This window comes from Anolis sagrei, chromosome 7 (genome assembly GCF_037176765.1).
Source record: "Anolis sagrei isolate rAnoSag1 chromosome 7, rAnoSag1.mat, whole genome shotgun sequence".
Taxonomy (NCBI): Eukaryota; Metazoa; Chordata; class Lepidosauria; order Squamata; family Dactyloidae; genus Anolis; species Anolis sagrei.
Genome location: NC_090027.1, coordinates 18,399,547 through 18,418,091, shown reverse-complemented (window position 1 = coordinate 18,418,091; position 18,545 = coordinate 18,399,547). Strand labels below are relative to the sequence as shown.

At 42.2% G+C, this 18,545-nt stretch overlaps 1 protein-coding gene across 2 annotated transcripts in view; it reads right to left on the bottom strand.

Moving 5' to 3' along the window:
- SIAE (sialic acid acetylesterase) overlaps positions 1-15,445 on the bottom strand; it is a 41,046-nt gene extending 25,601 nt beyond the window's left edge. For both annotated transcript variants that reach the window (XM_060787565.2, XM_060787564.2), the window contains exons 1-4: positions 15,206-15,445; positions 11,467-11,628; positions 6,504-6,676; positions 2,404-2,542 (exon numbers count right to left, since the gene is read on the bottom strand). In XM_060787565.2, the coding sequence (XP_060643548.2) occupies positions 2,404-2,542; positions 6,504-6,676; positions 11,467-11,628; positions 15,206-15,260 (529 nt within the window). In that variant the 5' untranslated portion in view covers positions 15,261-15,445. The remainder of the gene's footprint in view (positions 1-2,403; positions 2,543-6,503; positions 6,677-11,466; positions 11,629-15,205) is intronic.
- Positions 15,446-18,545: the final 3,100 nt, after the last annotated feature.

Genomic DNA, 18,545 nt, shown 5'->3' with positions numbered 1-18,545 from the left:
CAGACTGTGAGAGAAGGCCTCAAAGTGTGAGGTAGGCCTTAGTCTGTGAGAGAAGCCTCTGTGTGAGGTAGGCCTTAGTCTGTGAGAAGGCCTGGTGTGAGAAGCTTTGGTGTAAGAAGACCCCAGTGTGTGAAGGCTGTTGTGTAAAGCTACTGTGTAAGTTTAGTGTGAGAGGAGGCTCTGTGAGAGTGAAGCTGTTTGTCTGCATAAGAGGCCCAGCGTTGAAGCAAAGAAGGAAGTATGAAGAACTTTATTTGTATTATAGAAACCTTGTTCTTGTAAACAGTGCAACCATATCATTTTACTACAAAGAAAAGCCTCCTATGGAAGAGATAACATTGGTCTGGGTGTTTTTTGTTCTTTCTATCACTTTTGGCTATTGAGGCATCAGTGGGTTAGTTTATATAAATAAAGATGTAATGTTTGTTTGTGGGATTAACATAATTCAAAAACCACTGGACAAATTGACACCAAATTTGGACACAATATACCTATCAGGCCAATGAATGACTATCTATCTATATATATATGCTCTGTGCATAATGAGTACCTTAAAAACAAAAGAACCAATAAACGAAATCACACCAATTTTGGCAACAAAACGTCTCACAACACAAGGAGTGACCATCACCCAAAAAATTATGATTTTGTCATTTGGGAGTTGTAGTTGCTGAGATGTATAGTTCACCTACAATCAAAGAGCATTCTGAACTCCATCAACGATAGAATTGAACCAAACTTGGCACACAGAACTCCCATGACCAACAGAAAATACATCAAGGGTTTTGGTAGGCATTGACCTTGAGTTTGGGAGTTATAGTTCACCTATATCCAGAGAGCACTGTGGACTCAAACAATGATGAATCTGGACCAAACTTGGCACAAATATTCCATGTGCCCAAATATGAACACAGATGGAGTTTGGGGGAACTAGACTTTGACATTTGGGAGTTGTAGTCACTGAGATTCACAGTTCACCTACAATCAAAGAGCGTTCTGAACCCCACGAATGACAGAATCGGGGCAAACTTCCCACACTGAACCCCCATAACCAACAGAAAATACTTAAGGCCATCCAATCCAACTCCCTTCATCAGGGCAAGAAAACGTAATCAAAGTCCTCCTGACAAAGAGCCATCCAGCGATAGATATAGATAGATAGATAGATAGATAGATAGATAGATAGATAGATAGAGATAGATAGATATGATTCACACACACAGAGATATAGTATCATAGATTTGAAAGGGATCCTTAAAGAAGGGCAATGATATGTTGCATGTTCCAGGGTGGGCAAACCAGACACTCTCCACATCAACACTGACTAAGAAACAGCAAGAAATACTGTTTACCCACAAGCATAAAGGAATTACATATATTAGAAACCAACACTTCCTTATGACTTTATTTTCCAGATCAACAGACTGGGCCACAGCAATGCGTGGCAGGAGACAGCTAGTAACTCATAAAAACACTGAAAAACACAGCAGAAGAGCCTTAAAATGCCAAAAAATGCCATATACACAGTATATACACACATATACCCATACAAAGCACATATACACAGACTGGACCACAGCAACGTGTGGCAGGGGACGGCTGGTCCCTGAATTGTTCATTTGTAGGATTAACATAACTATATAATATCCCAGAATACTTGTAGGTATCAGAACAAACACAAAACAATCTATGTGTAATATCGAAGTGTAATATCGAAAGAGCATATAGTGTGCAATTTACCAAAATCCCCAGTATATAATTTTTCTCACTGAATGTATCCCTGAAGCCTATATACAGTGGAACCCTTACTCAGACCTAGAACTATTAAGTTTGAGAGCGGTTACTCCTTTTGATTTTGCTTTGTGCCACTGAATTGAGCTATGCACTGGGGATTTTGGTAAATTGCATACTATATGCTCTCTTGATATTACACTTTGATATTACACATAGATTGTTTTAGGATTAACATAACCCAAAAACCACTGGATAAATTGACACCAAATTTGTGTACAATACACGTATCAGGCCAACAAGTGATCATCACTCATAAAAACGCTGAAAAACACAGCAGAAAAAACCAAAGAAAGCCAAAAAACAAAAAAATACATTACAATGCATGTGCAAAACCACACACACATATATGCACGCAAATAGACATATACACAAATATATATACACACAAAACACATATACACAGACTGGGCCACAGCAATGCATGGCAGGGGACGGCTAGTCAACAGATAAAATACTAACATTTCCCCAGTCCTATCCCGACTTTTTAGAAAACCAACATTTTGAATCCTTTACCCCCAAAAACCAAACCAAGGTGCCAATTTTTGAGATATATATTGAAACATCTTTGCAGATAGTGTATTAGATATGCTTCATGACAAACTCTCTTACCGGCTGTTGGGACAGACCATGGCAAGTCGATAGCTCCCAGTTCCTCGAGTTCTGCATCAGATTCGACAAGAGCGGCTGAAAAAACCCGAACGAGGGAATAGTTTTTGGCCTCCGCAAGTTCCTGTCTGGCATTGAATATCTAGGAAACGGGACAAGATGCCACTCAGATCAAAACTAGACTAAACTGGGGTTCACTTCAATGAGAGTTTAGTTCACAAATGCACAAAATAGTAATTGTGGTTTGAAACAAATCCTAGTTTCTTAAAACCAGTAATGAAATAACACATATCTTTAGGATGCATTTTACCTGCCAATTCCTAGTTTATATATAACAAGCAGCAATTTGTAAGAGGTTTACTAAAACAAGATTGCTTTCTATTTGAGGATTGGAAAGCTTTTCCTTCTAAACAGATTGAATGAGATGAAAAGTCTTGATTTTGGGATGTTGTTTTTTTTTTAATGAAATGTGTGCACCATGTAATTTATGAATCTGGACGTTAGTTTCTATAGGGAAATATATGGCTAGGTTAAGTAAAATAAATTGTTGAGATTAATTTCACAATTCAGCAGCAGATCAGTTGCACAACTTCAGCGCTTTCCAGTAGCTTCTTCCTGCACAGTATTCTCAGTCAACTGCTCCCACAGACTGCAGTCACTCTGGAACTCTTTTACAGACACTTGAGCACATGCCCGGCCATTGTCAGTTTTACTATTGTTTTCCCCTCCAATCTAGATGACACTACAAACTTACTACAACACACAGTTATATCTTGTTTTAGCAGACAGGTTCTTTTAATCAATTACATAGAGCCTTCGACGAACAGTATCGCAGCACAAGGAGAGAGTATACACTCTACATGACTTCCTTATATACAATTCTATACAATTACACATAGCAATATCTGATGGGTTCCCAACTCATTAACTTAACTCAGACTCAGGATTACATCATTCACAATCACCTGGACCAGGCCAGAACACATTCCCCAAATGATTCCCTATATACAGTTAATGCATGACTCAGTATTTCTAATAGAAGCCTATTAGCAGTGCATGACTCAGCTATATTACATTACAATACATTGTAAAACCTGACATAAATGCTTTCACTTGGTATTCAGATAGAATACAAACTTGTCAATAACTAAAGGTAAAGGTTTCCCCTTGACATTAAGTCTAGTCATGTCCAACTCTGGGGGCTGGCGCTTATCTCCATTTCTAGGCTGACGAACCGGCATTGTCATTAGACACCTCCAAGGTCATGTGGCCAGCATGACAGCATGGAGCGCCATTACCTTCCCACCAAAGCAGTACCTATTGATATACTCACATTTGCATGTTTTCCAACTACTAGATTAGCAGAAGCTGGGGCTAACAGTGAGAGCTCACCCCACTTCCTGGATTCGCACCACCAAGCTTTGAGTCAGCAAGTTCAGCAGCTTAGCTGTTTAGCCTGTTGTGCCACGAGGGGGTCAATAGCTACTTCTTCATTATTGATGTCTTAACACATACCTGTTGATAGACTATACAAGCTAGCTGGCATTCCCCCCTCCCCCTGATGTGCAATGGGAAATTGCTGCTAATTGCAAAATAAATAAGGTTGAACACTACGAAAGCCAACCACTACATGGATATTAGCCTCCTCCCAGTAGACTTAAATCAAGAAAAAGCTTCATGAGAACCACCACTCCTCTAAATGTTCCACCAGCAACAGCAAGACTATCTATCTGGGCAGCTAAATCAAGAAATCCCAAATGGATGTCACTCCACCACCCCCTCATGAGGCTCTTCTTCCAGGGGCAAACCAAGAATGGGCAACTTGGAAGTCCCTGAATAGACTCAGAAATGGTGTTGGCAGATCAAAAGACAACCTGGCAAAATGGCACTTAGAAGAACCCGCCACCTTGTGCGACTGTGGAGCAGAACAAACAACTCGGTATCTGTATGCTTGTCCACAATGCCCTGCCTCATGCACAGAGGAAGAATTGTTTAAAGCTACAGAACAGGGGTCCACAAACTTCTTAAACTGAGGGCCAGGTCACAGTCCCTCAAACTGGTAGAGGGAAACACTGCATATATCTTATTATATCTTATTTGTAGTGCAAAAAACACTTTAAAACAATACAATAATTAAAATGAAGAACAATTTTAACAAATATAAACGTATTAGTATTTCAATGGTAAGTGTGGGCCTGCTTTGCCTGATGAGATAGGGTTGTTGTAGTTGTTGTGTGCTTTCAAGTCGTTTCAGACTTAGGTTGACCCTGAGCGAGGGCCAGGTAAATCACCTTGGAGGGCTGTATCCGGCCCACGGGCCTTAGTTTGAGGACCCCTGCTATAGACAATGTGCTTGCTGTTGCCTGTTTTTGGTCCAAAATTATTTAGGTCCCATTATTTTATCATATAATCATACAGTTTGAAGAGACCTCATGGGCCATCCAGTCTAACCCCCTGCCAAGAAGCAAGAAAATTGCATTCAAAGCACCCCCGACAGATGGCCAACCAGCCACTGTTATAAACCTCCGAAGAAGGAGCCTCTATCAAACTCTGGGACAGAGAGTTCCACTGCCAAACAGCTCTCACAATGAGAAAGTTCAGATGGAATCTCCTTTCTTGTACTTTGAAACCGTTGTTCCGCATCCTAGTCTCCTATCAAGCAAAAAGTGGGTGCTAGAAACAATATCATACAAAAGCTGACTGGCACAACCTGGGGATCACAACCGGATACAGTGAGGACATCTGCCCTTGCGCTATGCTACTCTGCTGCTGAGTACGCATGCCCAGTGTGGAACACTTCTCACCACACTAAAACAGTGGATGTGGCTCTTAATGAGACATGCCGCATTATCACGGGGTGTCTGCGCCCTACACCACTGGAGAAATTACACTGCTTAGCCGGTATTGCACCACCTGACATCCTCCGGGAAGTTGCAGCCAATAGTGAAAGGACCAAGGCAGAGACATCTCCAGCTCATCCCTTGTTTGGGTATCAGCCAGAACGTCAACGACTTAAATCAAGAAATAGTTTTCTTAGATCTACAGAAACACTCGATGGAACACCTCAGCAAGCGAGAGTTCAAAAGTGGCAGGCTCAAACCCAGCACCTCAATCCGTGGGTGATACCAGATGAGAGACTCCCCCCTGGGCACACAGAAGACTGGGCGACTTGGAAGGTGCTGAACAGACTGCGCTCTGGCACCACGAGATGCAAAGCCAATCCTAAGAAATGTGGCTACAAAGTGGAATCCTCGACATGCGAGTGTGGAGAAGAGCAAACCACTGACCACCTGCTGCAATGCAACCTGAACCCTGCCACATGCACAATGGAGGACCTTCTTGCGGCAACACCAGAGGCACTCCAAGTGGCCAGATACTGGTCAAAGGACATTTAATCAGCTACCAAGTTTGCAAAATTTGTGGGTTTTTTAAATCTGTTTGTTTGTTTTGTTCTGTTAGAAATGTAATACAATGTTCTGGTTGCGGATTACACGATAAATAAATCCTAGTCTCCAGGGTGGCAGAAAACAAGCTTGCTCACTCCTCCTATAACTCCCCCTCACATATTTATACACGTCCCTCATGCCTCCTCTCAGCCTTCTCTTCTGAAGGCTAAACATGCCCAGCTGTCTAAGCCGCTCCTCATAGGGCTTGTTCTCCAGACCCTTGATCATTTTAGTCGCCCTCCTCTGGACACATTCCAGCTTGTCAACATCTCCCTTCAATTGTGATGCCCAGAATAGGACACAGTATTCCAGATGTGGTCTAACCAAGGCATAACAGAAGGGTAGCATGACTTCCCTGGCTCTAGACACTAGATTCCTATTGATCCAGGCCAAAATCCCATTGGCTTTTTTTGCCGCTACATCACATTCTTGACTCATGTTTAACTTGTTGTCCATGAGGACTCCAAGATCTTACTGTTACGATCTTACGTACTGTTTTATACTAATTTATGCAATGCTTTTGTCATGAAATAAATAGATTGATTCTGCAGTCCTAAATTCCACCTATACTTTACTGATGTGCTAAAACCTGGTGATGTTCCCTATTCTCAACTGAAGCACAGCATCTTCTTTGTACGCTGTATATGACTCACCCACCTGGGAAACAGTCATCTCCATGTTACTTTGTCCACTGCAGAGCCAGACATCTCCAAAATAGACATCGTTCAGCGTCACATTTGATACCTCCTGTTTGTAGGACTGGTTGGCCTCTATCTTGTAAGGACCGCCACTGGCCATGGGACTCAGGATAACTTTCCACTTGAAGTCAGCTGAGAAGCATTGAAAAGAAAAACTGTAAGATCTCAAGTTTTGCTATCAACTTGAAAGCAAGTTAAAGTGATAAGTCAGATCAAGGTCAAGCCAGGTTTTCTTTACTAAAGAATACTGGCCGTTATAAATATCCTGAAATGAACATATTTTGTAAACAGTTCAGATTGTCAGGAAATGCCATGAAGATGCATAACTCTACCAGGCGGTCATGGCTCAGTGACCAAGAAAGTACAGGGTTAGTCAAAATGCATAGGCCAATAAGCCATTGTATATTCTTTCATGCATCCGCCTGATCTCACATATGGTCAAGGTTGGAGCATAGCCAGCTAGGATAATGCTAATGCTAATGCTAATAATAATAACAATAATAATAATAACAACAACTATACAAATAAAAATGTAATGTTGTCTTGTGGGATCAACATAACTCAAAAACCACCGGGTGAATTGACACCAAATTTGGACACAATACACCTATCAGGCCAATGAGTGACCATCACTCATAAAACATTGCAAAATACAGCAGAAGAGACTTAAAAAGCCAAAAAACTCATCCGCAACACATGCACAAAAACACACACATATATACATATACACAAATATATACACACACAAAACATACAGAGAAAGGGGGAAGGAAGGAAGGAAGGAAGGAAGGAAGGAAGGAAGGAAGGAAGGAAGGAAAGAGAGTAGGAGGGAGAGAAAAGTAAAGGACGGAAGGAAAGAAGGAAATAAAAAAGTGACAGAGGGAAAGAAGGCGAGAAGAAATAAAAGAGAAAGAGGGAGGGAAGGAAGGAAGGAAAGAGACAAGGAAGGATGGAACCAAAGATCAAAGGAAGCGAGAAAAGAAACATGTAGAGAAGGAAAAAGAAGGGGGGGGGGGGGAAGAGGGAAGGAAGGAGAGAAAGAGGGAGGGAAGGTTGGCCACAGCAATGCATGGCAGGTACAGCTAGTTATTAATAATAACACTGTTCAACGGAGAAAAAGTTTCGGGCCTGAAAATAGTTGTTCTTTTGTGATTTTGGGGTGCTGAAAACGAAAATGACATTTAAAAATGTATATTGGCTCTAGTTTTTATGATATAAGCAATCACGTGATCATGTATGGTTGAAAAAATGCATGTTGCGACTTACACTATGGAAGATTCTAGAATATTCTAGAAAGTTTGATGACGCAGTATTAGTGCCGTGTGCAAAAGCCAGAAAGCCCTATATAAGGCCAGACTTTTGGACGGTGAGGGTCAGTCAGTTGAAGACTGAGACAGTATCGTTAAACATCGTTTTACATTGTTCTTTTTACTGTAGTTATGCATCGCATGTGTGTAAATAAAGCACTATGGAAAAAAGATATCAAGGCAAATGGACTCCGTCAATGCTGTCAGACTCCTGCTGGAGCATTGTAAGAGACAATCCTTTCCTTGAATACAAAAGAAAAGTCAAAGAGAAGCAAACAGGATATAAACTAAAGTCACGATTAAAGCGACATTTCAACTTTCAGACTTTTCAACTGCATTAGGCCTACTAATATAGTTTCTTGCTGCACAAACATAAACAATAGACTAATTAAATAAATATTTCTCATGTATAAACTATTGGCAATATAATTTGACTAAAATTTAGTAAATATTCACGGTTTATATACATGCAGTAAGGTTAGGCGCATTATCATAACATTAACGAATTACCTATTGTGGAGAAAATTGAAATAGCTGTTGCATAAAAACCAGAGCCAATTAACACATTGAATTATTATATTTGAATTCAGCATGTTAAATTTATTAAGAAACGGCACATTTCGTTTCAGAAACTGAGAAAAACTGAAAATTTGTAGAACAGTGTAATTTTTATTTCTCTCCAAGAGCTGTAAGCAGGTAACTTCTCAGATAGCCTAGCCCTTTAAGACCCCTGACATCTTCAAATAGGGCTGGACAGGAACCTGCTTGGAATTCTAGGGAACACTCACCAGCCAGTTTCCACAATAATGGAGGGAGGGACTAAATGAAAAGCTACCCCACTTAGAATGGGATAAAGATCCTTTCCCCATTAGAATGTAAACAATTCCAGCATGTTACCTGGAGTTCACACAAAGTTGAATGCATCCAGAAGCCATATTTTAATATGTGTATTTTCTAGCAATATGTTTTAATATATGTATTTGATTTATATGTTTTATATTGATGTATGTATGTATGTATTTACTATATTTGTATACCACCCTTTTCAGCCCTCAGGCGACTCAGGGCGGTTTACAGAGGCAACAATTCAATGCCCAACAATGCCATAAAACATTTAAAAACATTAATAAATAATATAAAAACCATAACAATTAAAAACTTTATCCAATCTCATTGTCCAGCCATTCCATATTCCTATTTGATTTAAACATATCAATCAAATGCATACATTAAAACACACTGCTATAAAAATATTGTTGTATTTTGACTCTAGGAGTCCCCAGTGGCACAATGGGTTAAACCCTTGTGCAGCAGCACTGCTGACCGAAAGGTTGGCAGTTTGAATCCAGCGAATGGGGTGAGCTCCCACCTGTCAGCTCCAGCTTCTCATGTGGGAACAAGGAAGGCTCCAGTCCTTCCTTGAGGGACGGTCCCAGAAGGTGTTACTGGGTGACACCTGTTAGGCCCCACAGCCATTGTCGTGTGGAGTCCCACAGGGTTCAATTCTGTCCCCAATGTTGTTTAACATCTACATGAAGCCGCTGGGAGAGATCATTTGGAGTTTTGGACTGAGGTGGTATCTCTACGCAGATGATGTCCAGATCTGTCACTCCTTCTCACCTGTCACCAAGGAGGCTGTCCAGACCTTGATTCGGTGTTTAGCTGCTGTGTCGGACTGGATAAGAGCTAACAAATTGAAACTCAATCCAGACAAGACAGAGGTCCTACTGGTCAGTCGTAAGGCCGAACAGGGCATAGGGTTACAGCCTGTGCTGGACGGGGTTCCACTCCCCCTGAAGACGCAGGTTCGCAGCTTGGGAGTGATCCTGGACTCATCGCTGAGCCTGGAACCCCAGGTCTCGGCGGTGGCCGGGAGAGCTTTTGCACAATTAAAACTTGTGCACCAGTTGCGCCCGTGCCTTGGGAAGTCTGATCTGGCCACAGTGGTCCACGCTCTTGTTACATCCCGAATAGACTACTGCAACACACTCTACGTGAGGTTGCCCTTGAAGACTGTTCGGAAACTTCAACTGGTCCAGTGAGCGGCAGCCAGACTACTCACTGGAGCGTCATACAGGGAGCACACCACCCCCCTGCTGTGTCAGCTCCACTGGCTGCCGGTTCAGTTCCGAGCACAATTCAAGGTGCTGGTTTTGACCTAAAAAACCCTTTACGGTTCTGATCCAGTGTATCTGTCCGAATGTATCTCCCTCTACATCCCACCCCGGAGTCTGAGATCATCTGGGGAGGCCCTGCTCTCGACCCCACCGCTATCACAAGTGAAGTTGGTGGGGACGAGGAGCAGGGCCTTCTCGGTGGTGGCCCTCACCTGTGGAACTCACTCCTGGGAGAAATTAGGGCATCAACATCCCTCCTCTCCTTCAGGAGGAAAGTAAAGACGTGGTTGTGGGATCAGGCCTTTGGGCGATCTGACAACTAGATAAGGACAATCAAACGACTAGGACTGACAGGACTGACAATGTGGAATTGGAATTTGGACTATGAGATTGCGAAAGCTGACCGTCTATGAGGAGTAATTGGGACTGTATTGTTTTATTGGTTTTATTGGTTTTAGGGTTGTAATGCAGGAATTGTTGTTTAACTGTTCAACTGTTTAACTGTTTAATTGATATTATTTTGTTTTACTACTGTTATGTGATGCTGGCATCGAATTGTGCCTTTGTAAGCCGCCCCGAGTCCCCTTCGGGGTGAGAAGGGCGGGGTAGAAGAAACCGAAATAAATAAATAAATAAATAAATAAATAAATAAATGAGAAAAGCCTCCCACAGGATGGTAAAACATCTAGGTGTCCCCTGGGCAACATCCTTGCAGACGGCCAATTCTCTCACACCAGAAGCAACTTGCAGTTTCTCAAGCCATTCCTGACATGAAAAAAAATTGAGTTGTGAGGAGAGGCAGGTAACAAAATAATAACTATTACACTATGTAACAAAAATTTGAAAAATATCTGTTCCTGGTCTGAAAGTGTTATTTCAAACCAGGAACAGTAACTTTTTGTTTCTGTGGCTGCCTCAAACTTACGTTGAATTGGTTGAGATCCGATGAGATAGTCATAAAAAACTAGAGCAAACCATTATGCACTATATCTGAGAAAAACAAAGTTTTTTTGCAGTTTAATAAACTTTTCCCATGTTTTTATGATGGAACCAATTAGGAAATAACATTCATAATCCAGGAACAAAAATCATGTTACATAGTAGTAGTAATATTTGTTACTTATTACTATTATGCTTCCTTTTTTTCTTAGTTCTTTGCACTCTGCTGGTTGATAATTAAGCAATTGGTCTTAACTTTGGTCCTTGATTGTTTTGGACCTTGGCTCCAAGAACTAAACAATGGCTAGTGATCAGAGATTCTGGAACAAGAGTTACTGAACTAATAATGTTATCAGTCTCTAAAGCAGGCATGGGCAAACTTCGGCCCTCCCGGTGTTTTGGACTTCAACTCCCACAATTCCTAACAGCCGGTAGGCTGTTAGGAATTGTGGGAGTTGAAGTCCAAAACACCGGGAGGGCCGAAGTTTGCCCATGCCTGCTTTAGAGAAATGTGCAATTGAAAGGGTGGAAAACAGAGTCATATCTTTTCTTTGATTACCGCGCACTTCTGCAATTTCTTTCATCGTAAAGTTCTGCTCCTGGGAAACAGTCACGGTAATGTCGGCCCCGGGAGTCCCATAGCCCCAGACGATTGCACAGCTGGGTTCCTTCTGCAGCACCATGTGATCCCCATAATAGTTTGCAAAGCGAAGCTGGGTACCTGGAAGGCATGAAAAGGTACAAAAGTCCCTATTAAGTCACATTTCTTCAAAATCCAATTTTCACAGGGACAGAAAGTGAGGTGAAATCTTCTGAACAGGGGCACAGACAGCAAAGGAAACCTCACAGGGTGTTAACCGTTCCTCACAGGGTGTTAACCGTTCCCTAGGTGTGAATGTTTCAACTGACCACCTTGATTAGCATTTGATGGCCTGGCAGTGCCTGAGGCAATCTTTTCTTGAGAGGTGATTAGATGTCCCAGATCGTTTACTCTCTGTTGTTTTGCTGTTGTAATTTTAGAGTTTTTTTTAATACTGGTATCCAAATGTTGTTCATTTTCATGGTTTCCTCCTTTCTGTTGAAATTGTCCACATGCTTGTGGATTTCAATGACTTCTCTGTGTAGTCTGACATGGTGGTTGTGAGAGTGGTCCAGCATTTCTGTGTTCTCAAATAATATGCTGTGTCCAGGTTGGTTCATCAGGTGCTCTGCTATGGCTGATTTCTCTGGTTGAAGTAGTCTGCAGTGCTTTTCATGTTCCTTGATTCGTGTTTGGGCAATGCTGCGTTTGGTGGTCCCTATGTAGACTTGTCCACAGCTGCTTGGTACACGGTAGACTCTTGCAGAGGTGAGAGGATCCCTCTTGTCCTTTGCTGAACGTAGCATTTGTTGGATTTTCTTGGTGGGTCTGTAGATAGTTTGTATGTTGTGTTTCCTCATCAGTTTCCCCATGCGGTCAGTGGTTCCCTTGATGTATGGCAAGAACACTTTTCCTCTGGGTGGATCTGGCTACCAGTATTAAAAAAAATACAACAGCAAAACAGTAGAGAGGAAAGAATCTAATCACCTCACAACAAAAGATTGCCCCAGGCACTGCCAGGCCATCAAATGCTAATCAAGGTGGTCAGTTGAAACATTCACGCCTAGCTCCAACAGATAAGAGTTCTTTGTCCCACCCTGGTCATTCCACAGATATATAAACCCATTTTCCTAGTTCCAACAGACCTCACTGCCTCTGAGGATGCTTGCCATAGCTGCAGGCGAAACGTCAGGAGAGAATGTCTCTAGAACATGGCCATATAGCTGGAAAAAACCTGCAACAACCCAGTGATTCCAGCCATGAAAGTCTTCGACAATACATTATAATTATATTTTATAATAATATAGATAGACTAGCCATCCCCTGCCATGCGTTGCTGTGGCCCAGTCTGGTGATCTGGAAAATTAATGAGAAAGTGTTGGTTTCTAATATGCGTAATTTCTTGATGCTTGTGGGTAAACAGTATTTCTTGTTCTTTCTTTGTCAGTGTTGATGTGGAGAGTGTCTGGTTTGCCCACCCTGGAACATGCAACATATCATTATCCTTCTTTAAGGGTCCCTTTCAAGTCTATGATACTATATCTGTGTGTGTGTGGATCATATATATCTATTTATATCTATATAGCTGGATGGCTCTTTGTCAGGAGGGGCTTTGATTACATTTTCTTGCCCTGGTGAAGGGAGTTGGACTGAATAGCCTTAAGTATTTTCTGTTGGTCGTGGGGGTTCTATGTGGGAAGTTTGCCCCAATTCTGTCGTTTGTGGGGTTCAAATGCTCTTTGATTATAGGTGAACTATAAATCCCAGTAACTACAACTCCCAAATGTCAAGGTCTATTTTCCCCAAACTCCATCTGTGTTTATATTTGGGCATATGGAATATTCGTGCCAAGTTTGGTCCAGATCCATCATTGTTTGAGTCCACAGTGCTCTCTGGATGTAGGTGAACTACAACTCCAAAACCCAAGGTCAATGCCTACCAAACCCTTCTAGTATTTTCTGTTGGTTGTGGGAGTCCTGTGTGCCAAGTTTGGTCCAATTCCATCGTTGGAGGAGTTCAGAATGCTCTTTGATTGTAGATGAACAATAAATCCCAGAAACTACAACTCCCAAATGACAAAATCATAATTTTTGAGTGATGGTCACCCTTGTGTAGTGAGATGTTTTGTTGCCAAATTTGGTGTGATTTCGTTCATCGATTCTTTTGTTTTTAAGGTACTCATTATGCATAGAGCATTTATATATAGATAGAAGATGGCTAGTATTACACTTAAAATGTACCTGCTCCAAATTACATACAAATTCAGCTGGAAAAACCTACAGAACTGATCTTGTTCATATCTTGGGGACGGCCTGTATAATGCAAAATATCATCAGACACATTGTCCTATATGCTCATGTATAAGTCTAGAGACATTTGAGTCAACTCAAAAATCTGGGTCGATTTCTCCAGGGGTCAATGTGAGCATTGCACCTTGCCTCTTACATAAAATAATGCAGCCTGGCAGCATTTTAACAGCCATGGCTCAAGGTTATGAAATCCTGGGAGTTGTAGTTTGGTGAGGCACTAGCCAACACCTTGCAAAAATGACAGCTTTAAGGATTTCATTGCCTGGAGCCAGAGGTGGCTCATCCATTACGCGAAGTAAGCGGTCGCAGAACACTTTTTTTTGCCAGGGGTGCAGAGGTGCCTCTGTAAATGCCCCTCGACCGCCACTTGAGGAGCGCCCCCTCAGCTCACAACAGCCCTAGCAGTCCGGGGGGAGCCTTGGCTTTCTTGCCTCACTGCCGGGCGATCCTCTTCCCAAAGAGGCCGGGCCCTTGAGCCTCGCCTAGCCCCTCTCGTTCCTGCTCCACCCGGCCACTGGGTGCGCGAGCAGAGCCGGTGCTCAATTGTTCTCCACGTTCGATCCCTTCCCCATGACCGGCTCCCTTTCCTGATCCCCCAGCGCTCCACCCACCTCCTCTCCTCTCCCCAATCCGTGGGTGGGCCAAGAAGCGGAGCCGCCGCGCCTGGCCCGCTTTGGGTCCGGAGGCGTGTCTGAAGACCCCAATGTGCGCACCAAAAGTTGCCTCTTCTCCTGATTTTCTCTTCAGCCATTGGGACCAAGAGAGAGAGAGAGAGAGAGAGAGAGCTCCTCCGGCTGGAGGTATCTCCCACCTCCGCTCCCTCCTTTGTTTTTGCGCCTACCTTCAGGAAAGGTGGGCATCTCCACCTCTCTCTCTCTCTCTCGGTCCCAATGGCTGAGGAGAAAGTCAGGAGAAGAGGTGACTTTTGGTGCACACGCCGGGGTCTTCAGGCACGCCTCCGGACCCAAAGCAGGCCAGGCAAGGGAGCAAGTGCGGCAAGTGTAGTTACTGGGATGTATAGTTCACCTAAAATCAAAGAGCATTCTGAACTCCACCAATGAAGGAATTGAACCAAATATGGCACACAGAACTCCCACAACGAACAGAATATATATATCAATGATTGGTTGGGGGGGGGGGGGGGTGCGCCAAAATACTGTTCGCTTACCATTGAAAATTACCTAGGGCCACCTCTGCCTGGAGCCATGGCAGCTTCCAATGGTCTCCAATGGCATTCACTCAATCAGTGGCACCCAAAGCTTGGTCTTCTAGATTTTGAAGACTTCAACTCCCAGAAGCCCCAGCCGGTTTGGTGAGCTACCGGGGATTCTGGGAGATGGAGTCCAACCTTCCTAGCATTGGGCTCTATGGGGGCGCCGGCCGCACATGCGCAGTCGCTCTGGCCTTACCTGCGCTCCAAGCGAAGAGCAGAACGGGGGCGAGGAAGAGCCGCGGGGACGCCATGGACCTCTCGAGCCAGCCAACGCTTGCTTCCAAGAGCCTGGGGCGCTCCTCCGAGGGCTGACGCGCGGCTGGGAGGGAGGAGTCGCCTTGTGTGACCTCACACTGGGCCAGAGCAAGCCCGGAGGGAAGGAAGCAGGCAGAAGGGCACGCTCCGGGCAAGGTCTGCTCTTTGGACTTCAGCTCCCAGGAGCCCTTTTCATTGGCCACAGCAGCGGAGGCTTCTGGGAAATGAAGTCCAGGGCGAGAGACTGGCAATCACTGCCTACAGCAGGTATGGGCAAACTGCAGCCCTCCCTCCAGGTGTTTTGGATTCCAACTCCCATCATTCCTAACATTCCTCAGCCGCTTAAGCGGCTGAGGGGGAAAAGGAAGGGGCCTGAGACTGTTAGGAATGATGGGAGTTGGAATCCAAAACATCTAGAGCCCCCAAGTTTACTCTTGCCTGCTCCAGAGCATGGATCCTCTTTGAATCCAGTTTCTGCCTCCTGCAGAATTCTGGGGTTTGTAGTTTAGGGCAGTTTAAAGGCACCTCACTAAACTACAAGCCCCAGAATTCTGCAAGAGGCCACAACTGGATCCATGCTCTAGTGATGAAGTCCAATTGTCTCACCCAATTTAAGTTAGTTTGTGGCAGGCGCAAAAACAAAGTGTCTGGAGCATAACAAATACTTTCAGAGTAAATACTGCACAATGAAACAAGAAATAACACTTTCAAATCTGGAATAGGGTGGGGGGGGGATCAATTTTTGTTACATAGTGATTATCTACTTTGAACTGGAGTCTATTTATTTATTTACTAGCCGTCCCTTGCCACACGTTGCTGTGGCCCAATCTGTGTATATGTGTTTTGTGCGTGGATATATGTGTTTCCATATGTGGTGGTCGTGTACCAAGGCCAAGATATATTACAGAAAAACACAGAAGACACTACAGGAAATACTAAATATTAGGCTTGGGCAATCCATGGTTCTAAATGGTTCTAAAGTACTTACAAAACTAAAGTTCTGGTGGCGAAAATTTCAGAACTCTAACAAAACTCTCAAAATTTCATAATGAATGGCAGTTCCTAATTGGTTCTGTTATTAAAATCACCAATAATGAAATAATAATTAAATTTTGAAAGTTTTGTTAGAGTTCTGAAATTTTCACCACCAGAACTTTAGTTTTGTAAGTACTTTAGAACCATTTAGAACCATGGATTGCCCAAGCCTACTAAATATAAGAATTCCATTTGAACCAGAAATATTCCTATTAGGAATAACAGACCAAGAAATAGAGAAGAATACAGATAAAATCCTCTTTCTGTTAAATACAGCAACGAGAATTTGTTATGCGAAACTATGGAAAAAAGAAGACATACCAGAAATTAGCGACTGGATAGAAAAAGTGATAGATATCAAAAACATGGACAGGTTAACATATTTAATAACAAAAAATAAAGGGACCCCAATAAAAGAGACCGACTGGACAAAGGTAACAAACTACCTAAAACAGAGAAATGGATACACAATAACATGAAGGGAAGAGAAAACAAGACTGAAGAATGAGAAGAAAGAAAGAAGAGGAAAAACCACCAGAAAGATACTCAGGAAGTCAACAAAGGAGCCATAACAATCTGCTCCTATTTTTAGCTCTATTTTTTTCTTTTTTGCTTTTCTTCTTGTATCTGCCTATTTGCCTTTTCCCTATTTTTTCTTTTCTTATTTGTTTTTGCACTATTCTTTGCACTATTTTTTCTCTGCACAAAATGGAAAAAAATCTGTTTTTCAATAAAGATGATTATTAAAAAAAGATATATGTGTTTATGTGTGTGTATTTGTGTATATATGTGTGTTTCTATGTATATATGTGGGGTTATATGTGTGTATATATATGTATGTGAATTTTATATATATGTGTGTGAATTTTAGTGGACATGCATATTGTGTATATTTTTGTGTAGGCATGTGTATTCATGTGTATATGTATGTGCATGTGTATGATATATGTATGCATATATTTGTGTGTATATGTGTGCACACATGTGTATATGTATGTGCATGTGTATATGTATGTGCATGTGTATATGTATATATGTATGTGTGCCCAGCGAAATCTTCTGCGTTTTAATGTCTGATTTTATATTGTTGTGTTGCTTATTACATTGTTTTGCATTTCGTGTATTTTATTTTTTGGTTTTATTATGTTCTTGTGTTATTTTGTTGTGTATTGTAGTGATGGACGTGGCCTCATGCAAATCTCCCTTGGGGGAGATGGAGCGGGGTATTAATTAATTATTATTATTATTATTATTTTATTATTATTATTATTATTATTATTATTATTATTATTATATGTATGTGTGTATATGTGTATATGTGTATATTTGTGTTTGTGCATATATATATACGTGTGTGTATGAATGTGTGCATGTGTATATGTATATGAGTGTATGTGTATATGTATATATGGTGTATTTTTTGGGTTTTTAAGTCTGTCCCGCTGGAGTTTTTGTGTGTGTGTATTTAGGGGGGATGGACACTCGTTGGTCTGTTAGGTGTCTTGTGTCCAAATTTCGTGTCAATTCGTCCAGTATTTTTTTAGTTATGTTAATCCCACAAACGAACGTTACATTTTTATTTATATAGATTATTTATTTCCAATATTTCTATCCTGTTCCTTCTCGACCCCCAAAGGGGGACTCAGGATGGCTTACATTTTGGCAGCAATTCGATGCCACTACATATAACACAGCAATATAATAACAATTAAAACAATATGTTTTGGCCTTCAACTCCCAAAAATCCTAAGGGCTGGTAAATTGGCTGGGATTTCTGGGAGTTGTAAGCTAAAACACCTGGGAACCCACAGGTTGAGAACCACTACCTGAACCTGAAGCATATATAATATTATAGATTAATATCACCATAGATAATTATAGAATCCTAGAGTTGGAAGAGACCTCATGGGCCATCCAATCCAACCCCATTCTGCCAAGAAGCAGGAATATTGCATTCAAAGCACCCCCGACAGATGACCATCCAGTCTCTGTTTAAAAGCCTACAAAGAACTAGCGCCCACCACACTCTGGGGCAGAGAGTTCCACTGCTGAACGGCTCTCACAGTCAGGAAGTTCAGATGGAATCTCCTTTCTTGTTGTTTGAAGCCATTGTTCCGCATCCTGTCTCGAGGTTGGCAGAAAACAAGCTTGCTCCTTCCTCCCTATAACTTCCCCTCACATATTTATACATGTCCCTCATGTCTCTTCTCAGCCTTCTCTTCTTTAGGCTAAACATGCCCAGTTCT